The sequence below is a fragment of the Anas platyrhynchos genome, chromosome 2 (assembly GCF_047663525.1).
Source record: "Anas platyrhynchos isolate ZD024472 breed Pekin duck chromosome 2, IASCAAS_PekinDuck_T2T, whole genome shotgun sequence".
NCBI classification, from domain to species: Eukaryota; Metazoa; Chordata; class Aves; order Anseriformes; family Anatidae; genus Anas; species Anas platyrhynchos.
In genome coordinates, this window is record NC_092588.1 from 446,316 (window position 1) to 470,878 (window position 24,563).

Below are 24,563 nucleotides of genomic sequence, written 5' to 3' on the forward strand. Positions count from 1 at the left end.
GGAGACCCCTGGAGCCAGAGGGTGAGGCCGAGCCCCCCTGAGGTGGGCAGAGGAGCCCCCCCCCCTCACCCTTAGCCCCCGGCCTGGGGGTGAGGGTGGGCGCAGCCGTGTTTGGGGCGGGGGTCTCGGGGTGTCCCCACCTGGTGGGCAGGGTACCGGTGCCCCCCCCTTGCCCAAAACACGTCCCCCACAACACACATCCCTCGGGCTCAGCCTCCTCGGCCACTTTATTCAGCGCTGGCTCCGTCCGCTCCGCTCGCCCTCGGTGCAGCCGGTGCCCTCCGGCCCCCCCCGGGCCTTGCAGCCGCAGCAGGGCTGCGCAGCCCCCCGAGCCCGGCCGCACTCGGGGGGCAGCGAGCCCCGGGCCCGGGGGAGCCCCCTGCAGCACCCCGGGGAGCAGGGTCCCCGTGGCTCTGGGGGGCAGGTTTCCAGCGTCCCCCCCCTGCGACAGAACGGGGGCTGCCGGTCGCGCTCAGCCTGCGCGGCGTCGCGCTGCGCCCGCAGCTCGAAGGTCTTGGCGATGAGCTGCACCGTGTTCATGGCACCCAGGCGCTGCTGGGGGGGCGCCCAGGCCACCGGGCCCTCCGGCTCCCCCCCGGGGTCCTTGCCCCGCGCCAGGATCCCCGCTGGCTCTCGGCGCCGGAGGCGGCTCCGCTCCCCGTCCGGCTCCCGGCACGGCTCCTCCATGCTCCTGCCCCGGCTGCAGTGGGGGGCGCAGCCGCAGCCACGCAGGGCGCTGGTGCCCGGCTCTGCGTGGCTGCAGCTCGGCATCCCAGGGGGGCCCTGCAGGCACAGAGCTGCTGGTGCTGCCGCGTGCCGAGCATCCTGCCCGGCCGCAGCCCACCGTGCGCTGCGATGCCTACCTGGTTGTCCGCGGGGGGCTCACAGTGCGGGACCCTCCCCGCCCTGAGCACGGCGGTGGCGGCTCCGTGGCAGCTCCGGGACTCGTGGCCCAGCGTGGTGCAGGTGGTGGTGGTGCGCGTGGCCCAGCCGTGCACGTCCCGCTGCCTCCCGGCACTGCCGTAGCACCGCTCCGGGGCACCGGGCAGCTCGCTCTGTCTGCACAGCCACGGCACGGGGGGCACGGGGGGCACCGGGGGCCCGGGCAGCCCCCAGCTGCACCCGCACTCCCGGCATGGCGCGGCTCCACCATCCCGCTCCCAGGGGCAGGCGCCGCTCAGCACCTCCACGGTGCCACAGCAGCCGTGCACGGCGTGCCAGGTGGTGCCGCGGCACAGCACCTCGCCGCCCTGCCCGCGGCACCCGTGGCTGTCCCAGGGGGGGCCGTGGCGTGGCTCAGGCCGGGTGCTGTGGCGGGGGGCTGTCCCACCGCCCCCATCCAACCCGGGCAGCAGCGCCTGGACCGGGATCTCGCCGTGGCCCTGGAAGCGTGCCTTGGCCCGCTGGAAGCGGCGGTTGTGCCGGCGCAGCCTCTCCAGGGAGGCGGTGGGGGCCACGGGGCCCTGCCGGTTGCTCTCCTCGGGGACGTCCTCGCGCACCGGGGACACCTCGGTGGCCGCTGCCGGCACCTGCTTCGTCAGGAACTCCTCCAGCATCTGTGCGGCCAGGCTGGTGGTGATGAAGGAGCGGTCGATGGCGGGGCCCAGCGCTGACGCCGGCTTCGGGCTGAGCGTGCAGGAGGCGGCCAGCATGGTGCCCAGCGCCTCCTCCACGCCCGGCTTCAGGCTGGCGCTGCCGGCGGACGAGGCGGCGTCGGCAGAGCCCACGGAGCCCCCCAGGCTCTCGGCAGAACGTGCGGATGCACTGGGGCTGCCGGGGTGCTTGGCGGGGCCGGGGCAGGGCAGGGGGCTGCCGGTGCAGCCCCCCCGGGGGTCGAGGCAGCAGGAGGGGCTCCCACAGGAGGTGGGTGGCCGCGCGTCGGGGTCCGGCACGCCGCTGCCCGGGCAGTGGCTGCAGCACTTCATGGTGGGCTGGCAACGGGGGGGTCCTCCTGCGGGGTGGGGGGAAGGAGATGGAGGGGGGTCGGCCTCTCTGCACCGGCCTCGAGCGCGGCTGCGATGCGGCACCCGCAGCCACCGCACCGTGCCACACACTGCGCACCCTGTGTGGCACAAGGGGGCTGCGGGGCGGCGGGTGTAGCTCCCCCCAAGCATAGCCATAACCACAACCATAACCACAGCCATAGCCACAGCCATAACCACAACAATAACCACAGCCATAACCACAGCCACAGCCAAAACCATATCCATAAAGCCATAAACATGACAACAAACAGAACCATAGCCAAAAAAAACATAACCATAAAAACCACAACCATAGCCATAGCCCTAACCACAACCACAACCACAACCCTAACCACAGCCATAGCCATAACCACAGCCATAAAACCACAGCCATAAAACCACAGCCACGACCCTCCCCACCCTCCCCACACCCCCCCACCAGCCCCCAGCACCCCCGTGCCCCACGGGTGCTGCCCGTACCCTCCTCGCAGGGGCTGTTCGGGCGCCTGCCGGGACCCAGCACCATGGTGCTAGGGGGGTGGGCACGCACCGGGGGGGGGTCCTCTGTGACATCCCCCTCGGAACCATCCCGTGCCCCGGGATGGAGACGCCCCGGCAGCGGCTGGCACCATCCTCCCCTGCCTGACCACCACCTCGAGGGGCTCCCCATGCCCGGCGGGAGCAGCCCCCCGGCCCCCTCACCCATCGGGGGGCCGGGGCAGGGGGCCATGCAGCCGCTGCTCGCCACCCGCCCCTCGCGCGCCGGGCTCTCCGTCTTCGCCTGCTACGACCAGCTGCGGCACGAGATCCAGGCGCTGCTGGCGGAGAACGAGGAGCTGGCTCGCGTGGTCAACCTCATCAGGGAGCACCAGCAGCTGCGGCACGTCCTGCGCGGCCACCCCAGCATCCAGCCCCTGCTCACCTCCACGCCCCGCGACGGCCCCGCAGACCTCCCCGGCGGCACCGCAGGTCAGGGGCGGCCGGCACCGCGGCGAGCCGGCTGCTGGGGAGGGGGGACCGGGGCTTAAAACCTGCCCCCCTCCCGCAGCGAGCGCAGCGCGGGACAGGGAGCCGGCACAGAACCAAAGCGCGCCGCTGTCGCCCATGTGGTTCAACCTGCAGCCGCACGGCACCACGCCTGAGCCGTCCCTCGGCGGCACGGAGATCGGCCCCGCGTTCTTCCCCGTCGCCACCAGGAACAAGTGTAACCGCGGGGCCTGGGGCGCGTGTGGGACCCCCGGCTGGACCCTTCCCCACGGGCACCCCCAGACAGGGCTCCCTGTGCCACCCCCGCCCCGCAGCCCCCGCGCTGTGCCCACCCGTGGGGGCGTCCCGCAGCACCCGCAGCCCCCAGGTGTCCCCGCAGCCCCGCAGCTCCCGGGGTCCCCGTCCCTGTCCCCTCACCCCTCAGGGTGTGCCCCCGCTTGCAGGATGGGGACGGGAGGTGCTGGGGGCGCGGGGCACGGGGCTGGGGGCCGCAGGGACCGCGAGCGCCGTGTCTGTCTCCGCAGCCGTGCCCGTGAACATGTACGCCAACCCCTTCCTTGGGGACCCCTTCCTGCAGTACTCCTGCCCCGTCGAACTGCAGGGCAGCTTCACCCTGTCCCCGGAGCGCCAGCAGCCCCCCGAGCAGCCCCCAGACCCACGGACGTCAGAGCAGAGGAGCCCCAGCGCGCAGAACCTGCAGAGCCCCGGCCCCACGGTGACCCCGATGCCGACGACCCCAATGCCGGTGACCCCGATGCCGGTGACCCCGGTCCCAGTGACCCCAATCCCGGTGACCCCAGTCCCGGTGACCCCAATCCCAGCAACCCCGGTCCCGGCGACCCCAATCCCGGCGACCCCAGTCCCGCCGACCCCAGTCCCGGTGACCCCGATCCCGGTGACCCCGATCCCGGTGACCCCGGTGGCCCCGATGCCACCGGAGCCGCTGTCCCCGGAGCAGCAGCAGCAGCCACTGGACCTGCGGCTCCCCGACGTGCGGCGCAAGGACCCCTCGAGGAAGATGCCCAGAGCCGCCGAGCGCCCACCCGCCACCCCGCAGACCCCGCAGGGCGCCAGCCACCGAGGTACGGACGGGGGACGGGGGTCAGAGCGCACTGCACCCCCCCCAGGATCCCCACTGCCCTGGCTCCTGCCTGCCCCAGTGCTCCCAGTACTGAACTGGTTTGGCTGTGCGGGTGGGATCACCGCTGGGTGGGATCAGCGGGTGGGGGCTCCCCCTCCTACCCAACATATCACACCCTACAAGTGCCCTCATCCCCCTCTCCATGGGGAAATCCCACCTGTGGGCAGCCCCAAGCCCCCGGCAGCAGGGAAGGGGGTCCTGGGGTGAGGGGCTGTGGGGGCAGGACAGCCAGGGGCGGCAGTGAGCATGCGACCCCCCTGCAGATGCCCGGCACGCGGAGCGCCTGGTGGGGGAGATCGCCTTCCAGCTGGACCGCCGCATCCTCGCCAACATCTTCCCCGACCGGCCCCGGCTCTACGGCTTCACCGTCACCAACATCCCCGAGAAGATCATGGGGGTGGGGGGGCATGGGGTGGGGGGGTGGGAGGGGTGGGGTGGGGTGGGGTGGGGATTGGGATGGGATGGGATGGGATTGGGATTGGGATCGGGATCGGGATTGGGATCGGGATTGGGATTGGGATGGGATTGGGATTGGGATTGGGATGAGGATGGGGATATGGGATGGGATGGGGATGGGATGGGGATTGGGGATGGGGATGGGGAGGGGATGGGATGGGGATGGGGATGGGAATGGGGATGGGATGGGATGGGATGGGATTGGGATTGGGATGGGATGGGATGGGATGGGGATGGGATGGGGATGGGATGGGATGGGGATGGGATGGGGATGGGATGGGATGGGGATGGGGATGGGATGGGATGGGATGGGATGGGGATGGGGATGGGATGGGATGGGAATGGGGATTGGGGATGGGGATTGGGGATGGGGATGGGGATGGGATGGGATGGGATGGGATGGGGATGGGGATGGGGATGGGGATGGGATGGGATGGGATGGGAATGGGGATTGGGGATGGGGACTGGGGACGGGGATGGGGATGGGATGGGATGGGATGGGATGGGATGGGATGGGATGGGGATGGGATGGGGACTGGGGATTGGGGATTGGGGATGGGCATTGGGGATGGTGATGGGATGTTCTCCATGCAGCCCCTGGGTGCTCGGCGTCCCATCCCCACACGCGCTGACCCCTCCCCACCTCTCTCCCCACAGTCCATCTTCGGCAGCCCACCGGGCGCATTTGACGAGCAGCAGTGCGCGGCCATGGCGCGCCGTTACCTCACCCTCATGACGCGCCTGCGGGCGCTGGGCTACAACCCCGAGGTGCACCCGGCGCTGGCCGAGTCCCTGGTCAACACCTTCGGCATCCTGCGGGAGCTGCCCGAGGGCGACGGCTCCGACGCCCGCGCCGCCCCCAGCCCCGGCCACCTGCGGCGCGTGGTGTCCGAGACGGTGCCGCCGGCGCTGCGTGCGGACGCGCTGGTGCTGCTGGAGTGCCTGCAGGAGCTGGCGCGCGAGGACGGGAAGCCGCTCTTCCTCAGCTGAGCCCCCCCCCGCAGCCAGTAAAGACCCCCCCCAAAATGCTGGGCACCGGCTGTGGCAGCGATCCATTGGTAACGCCGCGCCGGTGCGCTCACCCTCCGCTGGTGCCACTGGTGGGGGCCACCACGGCCTGGGGGCACTCAGCTCCCGGACACCCCCGGGGGGGCACGGCCGTGCAAAGCCCCCCAGCTTTGTGCACACGCAGCAGGGGGTGTGCGAGGCGTGCGAGGCCGCGTGCGGGGCCCTGGGCACACGCGGGTCCGGGCACTGCTGGCGCACGGAGCAGCCGGCTCTGGGGACGTGGATGCCCCCCCGTGATGTGCGTGACTCAGGGGGGGGCCTGGATGGCTCCTGCAGTGGTGCCACGGCACAGGCAGTCGGCTGGGGGCTGGGGGGCACAGTGTGGGGTGTCAGCAGCGGGACTGTGGCTGTGCTGGGGGGGGGAGCAGCCCCTTCCCGGAATCCGCTGTCCTTTCACTTTCACTTCTGTAGGGCGCGGTGCCCCCGGGATGTGACATGGGACGGCCACTGTCACCCGTGGGAACGGGCGCCTGGGACACCTGTGGCACAATGGAACGGGGGGGAGAGGGGACAAGGTGCCTCCCCCCACCCCAAAATGTTCCCTGTCCCCCTCTCCTGGGGCCTCACCCCAGCCCCGCAGGTCCCCTGGGGCTCCGGTGACGGTGACGTTGACATTGGGCGTGCAAAGCAGTGCCGGGGCGCCGGGGGCCCTGCGCACACGTGGGGGTGCACAGCGTGTGCAGAGCCCCCCAGGAGTCCCCACAGCCCCCCCCCGGAGCCCCTCAGCCCCCCCCACAGCTGTGCCAGGGGACAGGGGCTGCACACGGAGCCGCGGCTGGTGGTGACCTTGGGGCTGGGGGCAGCACGTGCCGTGCCCCCCACCCTCGCCGTGCCCCCCGCCCTCGCCGTGCCCCCCGCCCTCCCCACGACCCCTGCCCTCGCCGTGCCCCCAGCCCGGCCGGGGGCGCCGCTGTCACCGTGGGAGCCGCTGACCACAGCGGGAAGGGGAAGCAGCGCAGGAAGCAGCAGCTTGGGGTAAACCGCCCAAAACGCGGCACCTGAAGGGGGGTTGGAGGCTGAACGGCCTGCGGAGAGGTGGGGGGCACCGCGAGGGGACGGGGAGTGGACGGGAATTGGGATGGGGTGGGGGCAGAATTGGGACTGGGATGGGGACGGGGACAGGGACAGGGACAGGGATGGGGATTGGGATGGTGACAGGGATGGGATGGGGATGGGGACAGGGACGGGATGGGGATGGGGATGGGATGGGGGGATGCAGGGCGAGGCTGTGGGGTCCCTCGGGTTCAGGTGGGAGCCCCGGCACCGTGCCAAAAGGCGCCGCAGCCCCAGTGGGCGTTCACCCCGGGGCTCACCCCGTCAGCCATGATGGGGGGCCCAGGACAGGGACAGGGTTGGGGGGGGCAGGGTGGGGGGCAGGGTGGGGGGGTTCCCACCCATGGGGGCAGCGCTGCCCCCCAGCAATCGGCCGTTCCCCTACGTTGGTGGGACCCGGCCCTGCTTCCTGCTGCCCCCCCCTTGTGCGGTGGCTCCGTGGCTGCTGGGGGTGGGGGGACACCTGAGGCCCCCCCAGTCCCGGGGGCAGCAGGAGGGCGATGGGAAGCCAGGATATGGGGCGGGGGGGGGGCACAGATGGGTGGGATCTACCCCCACCCCATGCAGAGGGGCAGGCTCTGCTGCCTGCTGGGGGGTGGGGGGGATTTGGGGGGGTCTCAGAGCCCTGCTCTGCACCTTGCGTCTGCCCCCAGGGGACAAACTGGGTGTGGGGGGAGCTTCCCCTGCCCATGGGGACAGAACCGCTCACGGTCCCCAAGACGGAAACTGCCCCCCCCCCGCCCTCCCCGAGCCTTATCTCTCCTTCTTATCAGCGCCGGGCGCCATCGCTCCCGGCAGTGCCGCCAGCCCAGGACTCCAGGGGTTACCGCTGCGGGCGTTGGCACCGGGCAAGGTGCAGAGCTGGGGCCGTGCCACCGCCACCGCCACCGCCACCGCCTCGCCAGCCCCGGCGCACGGAGGCGGGAGCCGCGGTGCCGGGCAGGGGCCGCGGTGCCGGGCGTCCCGGGCCACGCATCCCGGCAGGAATGCGCCCGGCCGGCCGGGGCGGGCGGCAGCGGGTCAGGGCCGAGGCCGGGGGTCATTAACCGGCGGGGCGGCCGGTGCCGAGCGGATGTTTGCGAGCTGCTGAGCTCCCGGCGCGCCGCGGCACGCGCGGGCAGGTGGCGGCGGCGATGGCGATGGCCCCCGGCTCCGGAGGTGAGCGCGGGGACGCGGGCGGTGGCGTGGCCCCGGGGGGGGGCACGGGCAGGGAGCCAGGGAGGTGGCTCGGCACCGAGCTGTGCCGCAGGCACCAGGGCATGGCACCGCCAACACCACCGCTGCCTGGAGTCACCCGGGCGCGGGGGCAGAGGCAGCACCACGAGGGGGTCCTGGGGGCAAACGGGGGGGGACGGGGCAGAGCTGGCAGCACCATGGGGCCACGCCGGCAGCGCTGCTGGCCCCGAGCCCGCCGCGGGCAGGGAGCGCCAGGCAGGCCCTGGCCATGGGCAGCCGAGCGTGGCTGAGCCACGGTGTCCCCGAGGGATGTGACCCCTGGCCGGGGATGGAGGTGGCGCAGGGGGCACTGCTCACGGGGCCGTGTCCATGGCCCAGGGACCCCCACCGTGGTCCCGGTGCTCAGCGGGGGGGCAACGCCGCGTCCTGCACAGCAGGGCAGGGGCCGTGTCCTGCTCACGCTCACGTGCTCGTTACCGCAAATTAACTTCCCTGTGGGAGTCAGGGCTGCCCCGAGCCAGCGCCGTGTCCGGGAAGCGCCAGGACAGGCAGGACCTGGGCTGAGTCAGCCCCTGCCCGTGCCTCTGCCCGTCCTCACGCCCACGGCACCGGGCAGGGCCGCTGGGGCAGGGGTCACAACGCAGCACCCCCCACACCGCAGGGCACGGGGCTGCTCCAGCCCCACACGGCGGGGCAGGGTGATGGGAGGCAGCGTGGCCGCGTGCCCCACGGGGTTTTGGCGAGGCTGGAGGCACCGAGGTGTCCCTGGGCTGGGGACGCTGCTGCCCGGCGTGGTCCTGGTGGCTCCGTGTGCTCTGCCTGTGGGATGGGACGGGGATGGAGCAGTGTCCCCGAGTGCCCCGTGCGCTCCCAGGGTAGAGGGCAGGACAGACGGACGGACAGAGGGCAGGACAGATGGATGGACGGATGGACGGACGGAGGGGCTGTCTCACAGCGTGGGGCTGTGGAGTCAGGCAGGAGTCACCGTCCCCAGGCGAGGCGGGCAGGAGGATGCGGGCACGGGACTGGGGCCGCTTCCCGTCTGGGAGCGCAGCCACGGGGCACGGCGGTGCCGGGGAACTGGTCGGGCCAGGCCGGCCGGTCCCAGTCCCAGTACTGGTCCCAGTCCCGGTCCCAGTCCCGGTCCTGGCCTCGCTCCCACCACCCCGCTCAGCTCTGGGTGCCCGGGGTTGGCAGCACGGGGTCGGAGAGGGCCTGGTGGGCAGGTGAGGGGCAGGAGGGGCACGGAGCAGCCTGGAGGGGCGCGGGCAGGGTGACGGTGGGGACGCGCTGTGCCCGGGGGGTCCGGGGACACCGCGGCCGGGTGGGACGGAGCCAGGAGCTGCGCTGTGACACGGTGGGCACGGAACTGCCGGCACTGCAGGGGACAGGGGACACCGCGCCACGGCTGGGGGGAGCCCAGCGGGGGGCTGCGAGGGCGGGGGGCTTGGGGCTGGGGTCCTCTGGCCATGAAGGGGGGGCCACGCGTGCCATGTGCGTGCTGCCCTGCGTGGCGTCCCGTGTGCCACCAGCCCCGGAGCCACCCTGCGTGCCATTGTCCCCTGTGCCCCCCCTTGTGCCCCCCCCGTGTCACCCCACGCGTGCCACCCCCCGTGCCACCATCCCCGTGCGCCCCCATCCCCCTGTTCCCCTGCAGGCGCCCCCGGCCATGCCCCCCCCACGCCCCCCCCCGGAGCCGGGGCAGCCCCGCGTGGGGCCGGGGCCGGGCCGGGGGCACGCGGGGACGCGGGGGGGGTCCCGCGGGACGGGCCGGGGCGGGCACGGAGCGGGGGGGGCGGGCTGGGGGCGGGGGGGGGCGGGGCGGGGCGGGGCCGCCCCCCCCGGGAAGTTCCCACGGTGGCGGCGTGGCCGGGGCCGGGGCCGGGGCGGTGCGGGGGGGTCCCGGACCCGGCCGTGCCCGGTGCAGCCGGAGAGGGGTCCTGGTCCGTTCCCGGGGCGGTGGGGGGGGTTTGGGGGGGTCCTGGTCCGTGCCCCGTGCACTGGGGAGGGGGGGGGGTCCTGGTACGTGCCCGTTACGGGGGGGGTGCCCCGGTGTGGGGGGGTCTTGTTCCATAACGGTGCGTCGTGGGGGGGGCTCGGTGTGTGCCCGGTGCATCGGAGGGTGGGGGGGTCCCTAGGGTGGGGGGGTCCCGGTCCTGGGGGGTCCCGGTCCTGGGGGGTCCCGGTCCTGGGGGGGTACCGGTCCTGAGGGGGTCCCGGTCCTGGGGGGTCCCTAGGGTGGGGGGGTCCCGGTCCTGGGGGGTCCCGGTCCTGGGACTCCCGGTCCTGGGACTCCCGGTCCTGGGGGGTCCCGGTCCTGGGGGGGTCCTGGTCCTGGGAGGTCCCGGTCATGGTGGGGGGATTCCCGGTCCTGGGGGGGTCCCGGTCCTGGCTGCCCGGTGCTGCTGTTTCCCCCCGACCCCCACAGCCCTGACCCCGCTCTCTCCCCCCCCCAGGCCCTGCTGGCGGTGCTGGTCCCGGCCCCCCCCCGACAGAGCAGCAGGACGCAGCCGCCTGCCCCGAGACCCCCCTGGTGCCCCCCACCATGGTGCTGCGGGAGTCCCCCTTCCCCAACCGGCCGCTGGCGGCCCTGGACGCGCTGGCTCAGGGGCTGCTGTGCCCCGGCTTCTGGGCCCTCAACCGGCTCCTGGACCTGCAGCCGACGACGGCGCCGCGGGCACGAGGCCGCGGCTGCTGCGGCTGCACCAGGCGGGCGCTGGGGGGGTTGGCGTGCGTGGCGCTGCTGCTGCTCTCGCTGCCCCTGACGGCGCTGGGGCTGCTGCTGTGGCTGCCGGTGCAGGCGGCTCGCCGGCCCTTCGCCTACCACCACCACGCCACCACCACGGCACCGGCGTCCTGGGACCTGCGGCAGCGCCGCGGCTTCACCTTCGTGAGCGCCAACCTGTGCCTGCTGCCCAGCGGGCTGGCCAAGTTCAGCAACCTGGGCCAGACGCTGGAGCGCGCCGCCTTCGCCGCCCAGCAGCTCGTGCCCGAGCCCCCCGGCGCCCACGACAGCCTCATCCCGCGGCCCCGCGGCGAGGCCGGCCCCTGGCACTACGGCAGCGTAGTGGTGGACATGGAGGGGGCCGCGGGGGAGCGCGCTGTGGCCAAGCTGCTCCCGGCGGACGCGTCCCGGCGCTTCCCGGCGGAGCTCTCCGAGCGCTTCCCGGCGCACGCGGATTTCCTCTGCCTGCAGGAGGTTTACGACGCCGGTGCCGCCGCCCGCCTGCGCCAGCGGCTGGCCAAATCCTTCCCGTACATCGTCTACGACGTGGGGGCCCGGGGGCTGCAGGGCTGCGGGCTGAAGCTGTTTGGCAGCGGGCTCTTCCTGGCCAGCCGCTACCCGCTGCTGGCCGTGCAGTACCACTGCTACCCCAACGGCGCCCGCGAGGACGCCCTGTCCGCCAAGGGGCTGCTCTCCGTGCAGGTGACCGCAGCCCCCTGCCCCGGCACCCCCCTCCCCTTGTTACTCCCCCCCCCTGCCAGGAGGGGAGCGGGGATGGGCGCCGTGCCCCCTGCCCGGCTGCGCGCTGACGGCTCCGCATCCCCCCAGGTGCTGCTGGGCTGCGCGCAGGGGCAGCGCGTCGTGGGGTACCTCAGCTGCACCCACCTGCAGGCACCCGCACGTGAGTGGGGTCTTGGGGAGGGGGTTCGGGGGGGTGTGGGGGGGCTGGGACAGCCGGTGACACCGTGGTGTCCCCGCGCAGCCGACGCCGCCATCCGCAGCGAGCAGCTGACGCTGGGGCTGCACTGGGTGCAGCTCTTCCAGGATGCCCATGAGCAGCGCGGGGACATCGTGGCCTTCGACGTCTTCTGCGGGGACCTCAACTTTGACAACTGCTCCCGAGGTGGGGACGGGGGCACGGGCTGGGGGGGGGGGGCTGCGGGGCCGGTGGGGTGGCGGTGACGTGTCCCCTGCTCCCCGCAGGTGACGAGCCCAACCAGAGCCACGAGATCTTCAAGCTGTACCGGGACCCCTGCCGCGTGGGGCCCAAGCAGGACGAGCCGTGGGCCATGGGTAGGACCCGACTGTGACCCAGCCGCTGGCTTTGTCCCCGTGTGCCAGCGCTGGTCCCTCGGGCAGGGCCGTGGGGACGCGTCCCCGCTCCCCGTCCTGTCCTGCTGCCCCCCAGGCTGGCCGGGGACGTGGCACGGGGCAGCCCCCGCTGATGGCCCTGCCCGTCCCCGTCCCCGTCCTGCAGGCACCCTGCTCGACTACCTGAAGATCTACGAGGAGCCCGTGGCCACCCCCGAGAACATGAAGAGGTGACAGCCGGGGACACGGGGAGAGGGAGGGGGGGATGGCCCCGGGCACTGCGGGTCCCCAGAAGGCCACTGGTGTCCCCAGGTGGGGCGATGGGGTGGAGGAAGAGGGAAGAGGGAAGAGGGACGCCCCTGCCCAAACTGCCCTGGCCAGGGGAGGGGGCTCAATCCTAGCCACAGGGCTCCCCCTGTGCCCCTGCACCCCCGTGTCCCCTGTCACCACATCCCCATGCCACCATGTCCCTGTCACTGCGTCCCCGTGCCGCCACATCCTCGTGTGACCGCGTCCCTGCGCCACCACATCCTTGTGTGAGGGCGTCCCCGCATCACCGTGTCCGTGCCACGTGCGCCTGGTTCACTGCATCCCGGTGCCACCGTGTCCTGGTGCCACCACGTCCCGGTGCCACCATGTCCTGGTGCCACCACGTCCCGGTGCCACCTCGTCCCAGTGCCACCGTGTCCCCTTGTCTTGCTGGACAAGCAGCAGGCTCTGGAGGTGCTGTGGTGCCCGTCCCCCCAGTGTGGGTCTGTGCCCCCCACCCCATTGCAGGACCCCAGGCTTCCCGTGACCCCCTGTGCCCACCCCCTGGTCCCACCCAACCCCCCCGCTGTGGGACCCTGGGGTCTCCCCTGACCCCCGCGCCCCCCCAGGACGCTGTCTCAGCCCGGGGGCCGGCGGCAGTTCCTGGCGGGCCCCATCCTGTCCAGCGGGCAGCTCGACCCCGAGGCCGGTGACGCCTGGCAGGGGCGGCGCATAGACTACGTGCTGTACCGGCCACGCCGCGACAACCAGCCGCTGCGGGAGGTGAGTGCCGGGGGGGCACGGCTGGGGGGTCCCGCTGGACACCCCCCCCCCCCCAACATCCACTGCTCTCCCTGCAGGAGGTGGAGAGCTTCTCCTTCATCACCCAGATGGCCTCGCGCTCCGACCACCTCCCCGTGGCGCTGCGCCTCGCCGTGAGCCCCACGGCCCCCTGAGCACTGGGGAGGGGGCACGCAGCCCCAGGGGGGGCACATAGCCCCGGGGGGGGCACACAGCCCCGGGGGGGGGCAGCCGGAGCCGTGCCCCCCTCCCCGCAGCTGGAGTGCGGCCAGGGGTCTCGCCACGGCACAGGGGGTGCCGGCACCGACAGGGCTCCAGGGACACATCCGTGGGGCTGGGGGCTGCCGGGGGGCAGCGCAGCCCCACGTGTGTGAGCCTGGGCCGGGGGGGGGCAGCCACCCCGCCCCTCACACCGTGTATTTTTTTATTATTTGCAGAGGAATAAAAGGGATGTGAGCAGCGGGGCTGTGCGCAGAGGGGATGCGGATGGTTGGGGAGGGGGGGAAGAGGGGGTGCGGGGCCAGGCAGGGCCCCCCGGGGGACATGTGCACATTGTGCCCCCCACACTGCCCAACCACCCCATTGTGCACCCCCCCCAATGCATTGTCCCCAGCCCCAAGGCCACAACGACCCCTTGGGGGGCTCACCGGGTGGGGGGACCCTCGGTTCCCGGGGGTCTGCTCCATGGGGACGGCTCCGCGGGGACCCCCACCACACGCTGCCACGCTGGGGTGGCCCAAAGGCTGGTTTATTGGAAGGCACTGAGCTGGGGGGGAGCGGGGGGGAGCTGGTGCTGTGGGGCTGAGCCCTGGGGGGCACGGGCAGGGGTCCTGGGGCTGCGTGGGGGCTGGGGGCGGTGAGGCACAAGCGTGGGGGCACGGGGGTGGTGTGGAGGGGCACGGGGGGAGAGGGTACCCCATGGCGGGACCCTGAGCCCTGCCCCACAGCGGGGGGACCCACTGGCCCCCCCTGCCTTGGAGTGGGGGGCAGAGGCCAGGGGACGCCCCTGGGAGTGTGCGGAGCTGGGTCTGGGGGGGCTGCCCCAGGGAGTGTGCGTATGGGGATGGGGGGCTGCCCCCCGGGCTGTGCGTACGTGGGGGCACGGGACCCCCCTGGGGCTGTGCGTACCTGGTCCTGGGGGACTGCCCCCCGGGGTGTGCGTGTGTGGGGCTGGGGGCTGCCCCGCGGGGTCTGCCTACCTAGGGTGGGGGCTGCCCCGTGGGGCACATGTAGCTGGGCTGGGGGCTGCCCCATAGCCCCCAGCTCGGGGCCCGGGGCCCTCACACGGCCTCCTGCGCCCGCCGGTACTCGAAGAGGCTCCCGCGCTCCGCAAAGCTCCGGGGCGCCGCCGGCTCCGCGCCATCCTCGGCCTCCCCGGCATCCCCGGGGAGCCCGAAGCCGCCCCCACCAGGGGTCTGCAGGCAGAAGACGTCCTGCGGAGGGGCGAGGAGGGAGGTGGTCATGGGGAGGGGACATTACAATGGGCACAGGGCCAGGGTGGGGGGCACACGCATCTCACCCCCGGCTGCACCGGCACCGACGTCTTGGCGCCCAGGTTGATGGTCGGCCCGTCGCGGCGCAGCAGCAGGTTGAGCCCCAGGGCGCCGGGGCTGCCTCCTGCCGGGACAAGGGGGTGAGTGGGGTGCCGTGGGGCACGCCGTGGGGTGTGCCATGGGGCGTGCCATGGGGTGTGCCGTGGGGTGTGCCGTGGGGCACGCCGTGGGGCACGCCGTGGGGCGCAGGGCTCACCTTGCAGGCCGTAGGGCTGGATGGCGCGGCGCTCGCTCAGCACCGACAGCACCATGTCCTGGCGGAACAGCAGCTCCCGGCACACGCCGTCACCCCCCCGGTAGCGCCCGGCGCCCCCCGAGCCGCGGCGCAGCTCGAAGCGCTGCAGGACCACGGGGTACCTGGGGGGCGCGCGGTCAGGCGGCGCGGGACCCAGCGCGGCCCCCCCCGGCCCTGCACCCACCGCTGCTCCAGGACCTCGGGGTCGGTGATGCGCGTGTTGGTCATGTGCGTGTGCACCCCGCTGCGGCCGTGCCAGCGGGGACCGGCCCCCGCGCCCCCCGCCACCGTCTCGTAGTAGCCCACGCGCTCGTTCCCGAAGGTGACGTTGTTCATGCAGCCCTGGGGAGAGGTGCCGCGGGAAGGGGCACGGCCCCCCCCCCACCCCCAGCCGCTGGGTCCGGCCCTGCACCCCCCACCCCCCTACCCGGCCCCCGCCCTACCTGGGAGGCAGCGCAGACCCCGAAAGCCTTGAAGATGACGTCCACCACCCGCTGCGAGGTCAGCACGTTGCCCCCCACCACTGCGGCCTCGGGTGAGGGGTCCAGGATGGAGCCCTTGGGGATGATGACGCGCACGGGGGCCAGGCAGCCCTGGGGGGGCAGGGACGCAGCTGGGGGTGAACACCCAGACCCACGGAGCAGGACCCCAAAAAGCTCCTGCCCCAAGAAACAAGGTCCCAGGACCCCCTACCCCAACGTCCCTCATCCCCCAATGCTCTGCCCCGCTCCTGTGGCCAGCCCAGGGGTCCCTGTGCTCGGGGGTCCCTATGTGACCAGGTATCCCCACACCAGGGGTACCTGTGCTCAGGGGTCCCTACATGACCGGGTGCCCCCACGCTGGGGGTCCCGGTGCCCACCTGGTTGAGGGGGATGTCCTGCCCCACCATGCAGCGCAGGCAGTAGATGAGGGCTGAGAGCGTGATGGCGCGGGGGGCGTTGCAGTTCCCGTACACCTCGTGCCCGGAGCCCGAGAAATCAAACACGGCGCTGCCCTGCGGGGACACGGGGTGGGGGACACGGGGACGTGGCAGGGCGCAGTGGGGCGCAGGGGGACGCTGCCTCCCGGCCCCACCACCCCATGCCCACCTCCTGGGGGTCCACCTGCACCCGCAGCCGGATGGGGGAGCCGTCATCCATGCGGTCCTCAGCCTCCACCGCTGCGCCCCAGCGGGCGGCGAAGCCCCTCAGCATCTCGCGCACGGCCAGCTCCGCGTTGGCCTGGGGACGGGGGGTGGCATCAGGGGCTGGGGACGGGGGTGGCGGCATGGGGAGGGGGCGCGGGCGCTACCTGGATGTGCCCCATGTAGGCCTGCACCACGCCGAGCCCGTAGAGGCCGATGAGCTCGGCCACCAGCTGGATGCCCTTCTGGTTGGCGGCCACCTGCGCCCGCAGGTCCGAGAGGTTGTCCTGCAGGTTGCGGGTCCCGCTGCAGCCCGCCACCCGGCCCGGCGCCATCAGGGCCTCGGTCACCGCTGCGGGGACGGGTGAGCGGCGGGGGGGCGGTGGCGGTGGCGCCCGTCCCCGTCCCCGTCCCCGTCCCCGCCGCGCACCCACCCTCCTCCTGGAAGACGCCGTCCTTCACCAGCTTGAAGGAGACGAAGACGGCCCCCTCCTCGTGCAGCGCCTTGGAGTGGGGGGGCATGGAGCCGGGCGTGATGCCCCCGATGTCCGCGTGGTGCCCGCGGCTGGCCACGAAGAAGACGGGCTTGGGGACGCCGGGCCAGAAGACCTGCGGAGGGGCTGGTGTGAGGTCCCCGGGGTGTCCCCAGGGAGTCCCCAGGGGGTCTCCGGAGGGTTCCCAGGGAGTCCCCAGGGGGTCCCCAATGGGTCTCCAGGGTATCCCAGGGGTGTCCCCAGGGGGTCTCCAGGGTATCCCCAGGGGGTCCCCAAAGTGTCCCCACAGTGCCCCCAGGGTGTCCCAAGGGAGTCCCTGCAGTGTCCCCGGTGTGTCCCCAAGAGGTCTCCAGGGTGTCCCCAAAATGTCCCTGCAGTGTCCCTGGGGTGTCCCCAGGGTGTCCCCAAGGTATCTCCAGGGGGTCCCCATGGTATCCCCAGGTGGTCCCCAAAGTGTCCCCACGGTGTCCCCAGGGTGTCCCACCGGAGTCTCCCAGGAGTCCCCTGGGGGTCCCTGTGGTGTCCCCGGTGTGTCCCCAGGGGGTCCCCAAGGGGTCTCCAGGGGGTCTCCAGGGTGTCCCCAAAATGTCCCTGTGGTGTCCCCAGGGGGTATCCCCAGGGGGTCCCTGTGGTGTCCCCAGTGTGTCCCCAGGGTGGCCCCGTGGTGTCCCCAAGGCATCCCCAGGCTGTCCCCAAGGTGTCCCAAGGCGTCCCCAGGGTGTTCCTGCGGTGTCCGGGGTGTCCCCAGAGTGACCCCAGGGTGCCCCCACAGTGTCCCCAGGGTGTCCTGGCGGTATCCCCAGGGTGTCCATGGTCTGTCCATGGGGCACCCGTGGGGCCACCTCCATGGTGTCTGTGGGGTGTCCCCAGGCAGCCCCCCAGTGCCCCCGCCCCACCGTGTCCCCGGGTGGCGCACTCACGGGGGTGATGACGGTGAGGTCGGGCAGGTGGCTGCCCCCGGCGCAGGGGTGGTTGCTGAGGAGCACGTCCCCCTCCCGCAGGTCGTCCCCCAGCCTGCGGATCTGCGATGGCAGCGGGTTTTGGGGGGGGGCTCAGCCCCACGGGGGTCGTGGAGGGGGCTCGGGGGGTGGGCTACGAGGCGCCCCCTCACCTGAAACTGGACGGTCTCCTGCATGGCACCCAGGTGCACGGGGATGTGGGGGGCGTTGGACACCAGCCCCCCATCCGGCCCGAAAAGGGCGCAGGAGAAGTCGAGGCGCTCCTTGATGTTGGTGGAGATGGCCGTGCGCTGCAGGATCCGGCCCATCTGCTCTGCGGGGGCACCGAGGGGCCGGGCGGGCCCTGAGGGCGGGGGCGCAGGCCCCCAGCCCCACAGATTTCACCCGAGACCCCCCCCAGCTCCAAACCAACCCCCCAGCCCGGTGGCTGTGCCCACCTGCGATGCTCATGAAGCGGTGGGAGAAGATGGAGAGCTGCACGGGGTCGAGCTGCGTGCCCACGGCGCTCGGTCGCCCCGAGCCCACGGCGATGCAGACGTCGCCGAGCTCCGTCAGGCTGGCGGTGCAGCCCGGCTCCACCAGGATGGTGCTGGGGTCGGGGGGGGGGACGTGGCGTGGGGGGGCGGCCCTGGCGCCAAGGGGCAGCACGGAGCCTTGCCCAAAATGGGGACGGGGCTGGCTCGCTCCCGCTCCTTGGCCCCACAGGGAGGGAACCCCGGTGCCCGGGTCCCCGTGGTCCATGCAGAACCCCACCCTGGGGTCCCACCAGCACCCTGGGGTCCCACTGGCTCCACAGCCTGCCCCCCCAGCTGTCTGGGGACCCTCCTCCAGCACCCTGGGGTCCCCACCAGTTCTCCAGGGCCCCCCCCAGCTCTCCAAGGTCCCTGCCAGCATCCTGATGTCCCTCCAGACCCCTCGAATTCCTCCAGCCCCTTCAGATCCCCCCAGCCCCCGCAGATCCCCCCCACCTCCCCAGGGTCCCCGCCAGCCCCCTGGGGTCCCTGCCAGCCCCCCGGGGTCCCCGCCAGCCCCCCGGGGTCCCCGCCAGCCCCCATCTCCTGCCTGTTCTTGTCGATGATGATGGCGGGGCCGGGGATGGAGTGGTCGCAGGAGAGCTGCTCCAGCAGGAACACCGGCGTCTCCAGGTACCCCTCCTCGAAGTAGCACCGTGTCACCTGCGGGGCCGGCGCAGCTCCAGTCCCATGAGGACCCCCCCTCACCCAGAGCCCCATGGGGGGGTCAGGGCCGGACCCCGCACCCCCCTCACCGTCTCCACGCGCGGCGGCTCCCCGCTGGGTGCCAGCGGGCTCTCGCAGCTGATGCCGGTGCTGCCGGTGCCGCGCACCCGCACGTCATCCACCACCACGGCGCGGTCGGGGATGGTGAAGCCAAACTCCGTGCTGTACCTGTGGCACGGGGAGGGGGTGAGCGTGGCCGGGTGGGGGAGCCCCCACCCTGATCCGGGGGTGCCGGGAGGGACGCACCGGCTGGCGAAGGCGGCGGCGAAGTCCCCGGCACGGCAGGAGTTGGGGGTCGGGGGGTGCCCCTTGGCCGAGCACATCAGGGCGCAGTCGGTGCGCTCGTAGCGCAGGTGCAGGAACGCCTCGGTGCGGATCTGGTCACTGCGGGGCCAGGAAGGGGTCAGGGGGCTTGGAAGGGGGGGACACACGGCACGGTGGGGGCACATCGGGACCACCCCTCACCTGGAGAAGCCCTGGGCCGCCAGCGCCTGCCGGCACTCCTGCTCCAGCGCGGCGATGCGCTCGTCCAGCTGGGCGAAGGCGGCCGGCTCGTAGCGGAGGGCGCAGGGCACCTGCGCCTCGTGCACCACGTCTGCCAGCGCCATGCCGTACGCCGACAGCACCCCGCTGTACCTGGGGGGGCACCCAGCACCAGCGCCGGCCTCAGCGCCCGCCTCGCGCCCCCACACCCGGCTGGGGGACCCCGTCCTGGCCCCCCGCGTACTTGTGGATGAAAACCTTCTTCATGCCCAGGGCGCGGGCGATGGCGCAGGCGTGCTGTCCCCCCGCGCCCCCAAAGCAGGCCAGCACGTGGCGGGAGGTGTCGTGGCCTCGCGCCTGTTTTGGGGGAGAAAACGGTGATTTGGCACCGGCAGGAATGGAGACGATGGGGGGGTGGGGGGACCCCCACGGCACGGCGCCCACCTGCGTCAGGGCGCGGATGGGCCGGCACATGGCCTCGTTGGCCACGCGGATGAAGCCCATGGCCACCTCCTCCACCGACATCGGGGGCTGGCCGGGGGTCCCCGCGCCCACCCGCTCGGCCAGGCCCCGCAGCGCGCGCAGGGCAGCGTCCCGGCACAGCGGCTGGTCCTCCCCCGGCCCAAAAATGCGGGGGAAGAACTCGGGCAGCAGGCGGCCCAGGCACAGGTTGGCGTCGGTGACGGTCGGTGGCCCCCCTGTGGGAGGGGATGGGGTGGGGATGGGGTGGGGATGGGGTGGGGGCGGTGAGGGGAGCCCCACGGCATGGCCCCCACTGCCCCGTGCCCCCCGCTCACCCTTCCGGTAGCAGGCGGGGCCGGGGTGGGCTCCGGCTGATTCGGGGCCGACCACAAAGAGCCCGGACCTGGAGGGGGAGAGAGTGGGGTGGGGAAGGGGACGTCCCCATCCCCATCCCAATCCCGTCCCCATCCCAAAACCATCCCACTTGCATCCCCAACCCATGGCAATCCTATCCCAGCCCCAATCCCATCCCCATAGCATCCCCATCCCGTCCCAATCCCCAAACCATCCCACCCCCACCCCTATCCCATCCCATCCCCAAACCATCCTATCCCATCCCCATCTCCTCCACATCCCATCCCAAAACCATCCCATCCCCATCCTCATCCCATCCCCAACCCATGGCAATCCTATCCTAGACCCAATCCCATCCCCATCCCTATCCCATCCCATATTCCTAATCCCATCCCATCCCACCCCATCCCTAATCCCATCCCATCCCTAATCCCATCCCATCCCTAAACCCATCCCCATCCCCATCCTTACCCCATCCCATCCTATTCCCCGTCCCACCCCATCCCATCCCATCCCCAACCCCAATCCCATCCCCAACCCAAAACCATCCCATCTCCATCCCCAACCCATGCCAATCCCATCCCATCCCCATTCCCATCCCCAATCCCATCCCCACCCCACCCCATCCCGTCCCCCCCCGCCCCCACCTGTAGAACAGCATGGAGCCCCCCCCGGCCGCCACGGTGTTGATGTCGAGCTGCGGTGCCTGGATGCTGACGCCGGCCGTGGTGGCCTCGAAGACGTGCTCGTACTCCCCGGCGTAGCGGCTCACGTCCGTCGAGGTGCCTGGGGAGTGCGGCTCAGCCCCGGCCCCGCGCCCCCCACGCACCCCCCTCTGCCCCCAGCCCCCAGCCCCGCTCACCCCCCATGTCGAAGCCGATGACGGGCTGCCCGTCCTGCTGCCGGTAGGTGGTGACGGCGTAGCCCACCACGCCGCCCGCCGGCCCCGACAGCACGGCGCGGGCACCGCTGAAATGCTCCATGGGCGTCAGGCCCCCGTCCGAGCGCATGAACAGCACCGGGACGCCCTGGGGGGGTGGGCGGTGAGTTAACGGGGCCGGGCACCCCCCCCTCCCCGAGCCCCCCACCCGGCCCCGACTCACCCGCAGCCGCTCGGCGAAGCCGGCGCAGAAGCCGTCGAGGTAGCGGCGGATGCAGGGGGTGAGGTAGGCGTCGGCGCACGCCGTGTGCCCCCGCGGCACCGCCCGCGCCATCGCCGTCACCGCCGAGGACAGGGACACGTGCTGGAAGCCCAGCTCCCGCGCCAACGCCCCCACCTGCTCCTCGTGGCCCGGCCAGCTGCCGGCGAGAGGGGTGACGGGGTGGGACGGGGTGGGATGGAGCCCCCCCGTGCCCCCCATCCCGTGGGCACTCACGCGTAGGAGTGCAGCAGGAGCACGGCCAGGCTGCGGATGCCGCGCGCCAGCACCCGCTCCAGCTCCCGCCGCAGCGCCGTCAGGTCCAGGGGTCGCCACAGCAGGAGGGTGTCCCCGGTGCAGCCTGGGGACAAGGCGGACATCCGGGGTGGGGGGCTCACACACACCCCCCGGTGGTCCCGGCCCCCCACCCGCACCCACCTGCCAGCCGCGGCAGCGCCTCGGAGCCGGGCAGGCGGCAGCCGGGCTGCTGCGGGATGAGGCGCTCGTCCACCTCGATCACCTCCTCGTACAGCGCCGCCGGCATCGCCGCCTCCTGCGCCGCGACACCGCGCTGCGGGTGCGCACGGGGAGGGCACGGGGGGGCCCCCACACCCGCATGGCTCCGGGCCGGCCGTGACCGTGACCGTGACCGCGAGCGCCAGCAGCGTGGGGAGGGGGGGGGCGGGCACTGGCACGGGGCCGGGGTTGGCACGGAGCCGCGCTGGGGCCCAGACGCGGCCACGCGCAGCCGGGGCCTTCAAGGACGTCTGCGCCGGGCAGAGGACGCAGTGCGGGGAGGGGGCAGCCGGGACGGGGACGGGGACCGGGACACGGCACCGCCAGCGCGGGCAGCGAGGGGCACGGGGACGCGGTGCGGGTGACGGGACCGTGCCACCCAAACCGGGTGCTGAGGGTCACCGGGACGGGGTGCCGGGAGCCCCGGGGGTGTGGGGCGCTGCGGGACGCTGCCCCCAGCACGGATGGTGTGGGGAGAAGGGACGGGGACCCCGACACCGGTGTGGGGTATGGGGGGGACACGGCACCCCGATCCCAGTGTGGGTTGTGGGGACACAGCACCCCGATCCTGGTGCAGGTGAGGGGACTCGCTGCCCCAAACCCGGTGCCAATGGGGCCACGCCACCCCAGTCCTGGTGCAGGTGGTACCCCAATGTTGGTGCAGGAGATGGGGACATGGCACCCCGATCCCAGTGCAAATGGGGATACGGCACCCCGATCCCAGTACAGATGGGGACACGCCACCCCGATCCCAGTGCAAATGGGGATACGGCACCCCGATCCCAGTACAGATGGGGACACGCCACCCCGATCCCAGTGCAAATGGGGATACGGCACCCCGATCCCAGTACAGATGGGGACATGGCACCCCGATCCCAGTACAGATGGGGACATGGCACCCTGATCCCAGTACAGATGGGGACATGGCACCCCGGTCCCAGTGGAAATGGGGACATACAGCCCCGATCCCAGTGCAGATGGGGACACGGCACCCCGTCCCGGTGCAAATGGGGACATGGCACCCCGATCCCAGTGCAGGTGATGGGGACACGGCACCCCGATCCCAGTGAAGGTTACAGGGACATGCCACCCTAATCCTGCTGAAGGTGATGGGGACACGCCACCCCGATCCCGGTACAAATGGGGACACCCCACCCTGATCCCAGTGCAGATGGGGACCTCCAGCCCCGATCCTGGTGCAGGTGATGGGGACATGGCACCCTGATCCCAGTGCGAATGGGGACATGTCACTCCAATCCTGGTGCAGGTTATGGGGCACCCCGATCCCGGTGCAGGTGATGGGGCCACCCCACCCCGATCCCGGTGCAGGTTATGGGGCCACCCCACCCCGATCCCGGTGCAGGTTATGGGGCACCCCAATCCCAGTGCAGGTTATGGGGCCACCCCACCCCGATGCCACTGCAGGTTATGGGGCACCCCAATCCCAATGCAGGTGACGGGGCCACCCCACCCCGATGCCGCACGGCACCGCCTCTCACCAGGTCGAAGATGCGCGGCCGCGCCTGGGTGCCGATGTGCAGGAGGTCGCGGAAGCCGCGGGTGAGCAGCAGGGCCACGCGCTCGCCCCGGCGCTGCAGCAGCGCGTTGGTGGCCACCGTGGTGCCCATGCGGATCCACTCGATGCGCGACGCGTCCAGCGGGAGCTCCCGCGGCACCGCCACCCCCAGCTCCTGGCACGGCCCCGAATCAGCCCCGGGGGGGTGCGGGTGGGGGTCCCACCACCCCCTAGGGGTGCTAAGCGGGGGTCCCACCAACCCCAGGGACTCGTAGTGGGGGTCCCACCGCCCCACCAGGCATGGAATGGGGGGTGGAGCAGGGGTCCCACGGTCCCGCTGCCCCCGGGGACGTGGAGAGGGGGTCCCACCACTCCTGGGGTCACAGGGCAGGGGTCCCACCACCCCACCACTCCTGGGGGCATGGAGAGGGGGTCCCACCACTCCTGGGGTCACAGGGTGGGGGTCCCATCACCCCCCCCTGCCCCCAGGGACACAGGGCAGGGATCCCGCTGCCCCCAGGGGGTCCCACCACCCCACCACCCCTGGGGGCATGGAGTGGGGGTCCCACCGCCCCCCTCCTCACGGGGACAAGGGGCGGGGGTCCCACCACCCCCCCGGGCACAGAGCAGGGGTCCCATCGCCCCACCGCCCCCCAGCAGCCCCCCCCTCTTACTGGGGGGGGCCACGGGACCAGTACAAGGAGCGGGGTCTGGTGCTGGGGGGGGGGCACGGGGAGGGAGCTGAGAGGGTCCCGGGGGGGTCCCCGGGGGGTCCCGGGGGGAGTCCTCAGGTCCCGGGGGGATCCCACGGGGAGGGTCCCGGGGGGGTCCCGGGGGGGTCCCGGTGCCGCACCTCCTGCAGGACGCGGCGGATGCCCTCGGTGGGGGCGTCGCCGTAGCTCGGGTCCTCGGAGAGCAGCTTCAGGACGCGGACGCGGCCCCCGGGGCAGCGGGCGAAGACGTCGGTGAAGGTCCCGCCGCGGTCGATGGCGAACTGGAACCCGGCGGGGACCGGCGCCGCCATGGCGGGGGGGCCCTGCCCGGTACGGCCCGGTACGGCCCTGTACTACCCGGTCCGGTGCTGCCCGGTACTGCCCGGTACTGCCCGGTACGGCCCGGTTCGGTACTACCCGGTGCTATCCGGTAATGCCCGGTGCAGTCCGGTACTACCTGGTCCGGTCCGGTGCTGTCCGGTCCCGCCCGGTACGGCCCGGTGTGGTCTGGTCCGGTCCGGTCCGGTCCGGTCCCGCCCGGTGCTGTCCGGTGCTGCCCGGTACGGCCCGGTTCGGTCCTGCCCGGTCCTGCCCGGTACTACCTGGTCCGGTCCGGTACGGCCCGGTGCTTCCCGGTGCTTCCCGGTCCCTCCTGGTCCCTCCCGGTTCTCCCTGTCCCGTCCCGGTCCTGCTCTCCCCGTCCCGTCCCGTCCCGGTCCCGTTCGGCCCCGCCCCCGCCCCGCCCCCGCCCCGCCCCCGCCCCGCCCCCTCTCCCCGCTCCCGGTGCCGGTCCCGCGCCGGCCGCGCCTGGCCCCGCCCCTCAGGGGGGCGTGTCCAGGGAGGGGGG

At 73.0% G+C, this 24,563-nt stretch overlaps 4 protein-coding genes across 13 annotated transcripts; 2 read left to right on the forward strand and 2 right to left on the reverse strand.

Annotated features, from left to right (window-relative positions):
- Nucleotides 1-203: 203 nt before the first annotated feature.
- On the reverse strand, nucleotides 204-2,809 carry LOC119715751 (uncharacterized). 2 transcript variants are annotated; one of them, XM_038173752.2, is made up of 3 exons: nucleotides 2,445-2,809; nucleotides 864-1,951; nucleotides 204-783 (listed from the first exon to the last, which is right to left on the reverse strand). In XM_038173752.2, exons 1-3 carry the CDS (start codon nucleotides 2,692-2,694, stop codon nucleotides 232-234), a joined length of 1,890 nt encoding a protein of 629 aa, XP_038029680.2. In that variant the 5' UTR covers nucleotides 2,695-2,809; the 3' UTR covers nucleotides 204-231. The 2 variants fall into 2 exon arrangements, with proteins under 2 accessions (XP_038029680.2, XP_071890288.1); XM_072034187.1 differs by lacking the exon at nucleotides 2,445-2,809 and having other exon boundaries at nucleotides 864-2,381.
- SPATC1 (spermatogenesis and centriole associated 1) lies at nucleotides 2,666-5,583 on the forward strand. The gene is made up of 5 exons (XM_072034194.1): nucleotides 2,666-2,933; nucleotides 3,013-3,168; nucleotides 3,476-4,033; nucleotides 4,356-4,489; nucleotides 5,206-5,583. Exons 1-5 carry the CDS (start codon nucleotides 2,693-2,695, stop codon nucleotides 5,536-5,538), a joined length of 1,422 nt encoding a protein of 473 aa, XP_071890295.1. The 5' UTR covers nucleotides 2,666-2,692; the 3' UTR covers nucleotides 5,539-5,583.
- A 562-nt stretch (nucleotides 5,584-6,145) lies between these two features.
- LOC119716151 (sphingomyelin phosphodiesterase 5-like) lies at nucleotides 6,146-13,390 on the forward strand. Of its 5 annotated transcripts, none has more exons than XM_072034186.1 (8): nucleotides 6,146-6,591; nucleotides 10,302-11,272; nucleotides 11,399-11,471; nucleotides 11,553-11,693; nucleotides 11,774-11,863; nucleotides 12,048-12,111; nucleotides 12,760-12,913; nucleotides 12,991-13,390. In XM_072034186.1, the coding sequence occupies exons 2-8, from the start codon at nucleotides 10,391-10,393 to the stop codon at nucleotides 13,084-13,086; spliced, it is 1,500 nt and encodes a 499-aa protein (XP_071890287.1). In that variant the 5' UTR covers nucleotides 6,146-6,591; nucleotides 10,302-10,390; the 3' UTR covers nucleotides 13,087-13,390. The 5 variants fall into 5 exon arrangements, with proteins under 5 accessions (XP_071890287.1, XP_071890286.1, XP_038031528.2 ...); XM_072034185.1 differs by having other exon boundaries at nucleotides 6,534-6,651; XM_038175600.2 differs by lacking the exon at nucleotides 6,146-6,591 and adding an exon at nucleotides 7,555-7,827.
- A 273-nt stretch (nucleotides 13,391-13,663) lies between these two features.
- Nucleotides 13,664-24,465, reverse strand: OPLAH (5-oxoprolinase, ATP-hydrolysing). Of its 5 annotated transcripts, none has more exons than XM_072034181.1 (28): nucleotides 24,242-24,465; nucleotides 24,174-24,191; nucleotides 23,857-24,039; nucleotides 22,987-23,178; nucleotides 21,410-21,524; nucleotides 21,209-21,332; nucleotides 20,936-21,131; nucleotides 20,695-20,860; nucleotides 20,480-20,618; nucleotides 19,814-19,881; nucleotides 19,461-19,714; nucleotides 19,261-19,373; nucleotides 18,999-19,169; nucleotides 18,780-18,917; nucleotides 18,563-18,701; nucleotides 18,358-18,470; nucleotides 17,733-17,884; nucleotides 17,448-17,608; nucleotides 17,257-17,358; nucleotides 16,277-16,451; nucleotides 16,010-16,194; nucleotides 15,808-15,939; nucleotides 15,579-15,713; nucleotides 15,163-15,312; nucleotides 14,904-14,917; nucleotides 14,681-14,841; nucleotides 14,451-14,548; nucleotides 13,664-14,364 (listed from the first exon to the last, which is right to left on the reverse strand). In XM_072034181.1, exons 3-28 carry the CDS (start codon nucleotides 24,025-24,027, stop codon nucleotides 14,212-14,214), a joined length of 3,717 nt encoding a protein of 1,238 aa, XP_071890282.1. In that variant the 5' UTR covers nucleotides 24,028-24,039; nucleotides 24,174-24,191; nucleotides 24,242-24,465; the 3' UTR covers nucleotides 13,664-14,211. The 5 variants fall into 5 exon arrangements, 4 of the variants coding, with proteins under 4 accessions (XP_071890282.1, XP_071890279.1, XP_071890281.1 ...); XM_072034178.1 differs by having other exon boundaries at nucleotides 14,904-15,061; nucleotides 24,242-24,464; XM_072034180.1 differs by having other exon boundaries at nucleotides 14,904-15,061; nucleotides 24,174-24,300.
- Between the last annotated feature and the right edge of the window lie 98 nt (nucleotides 24,466-24,563).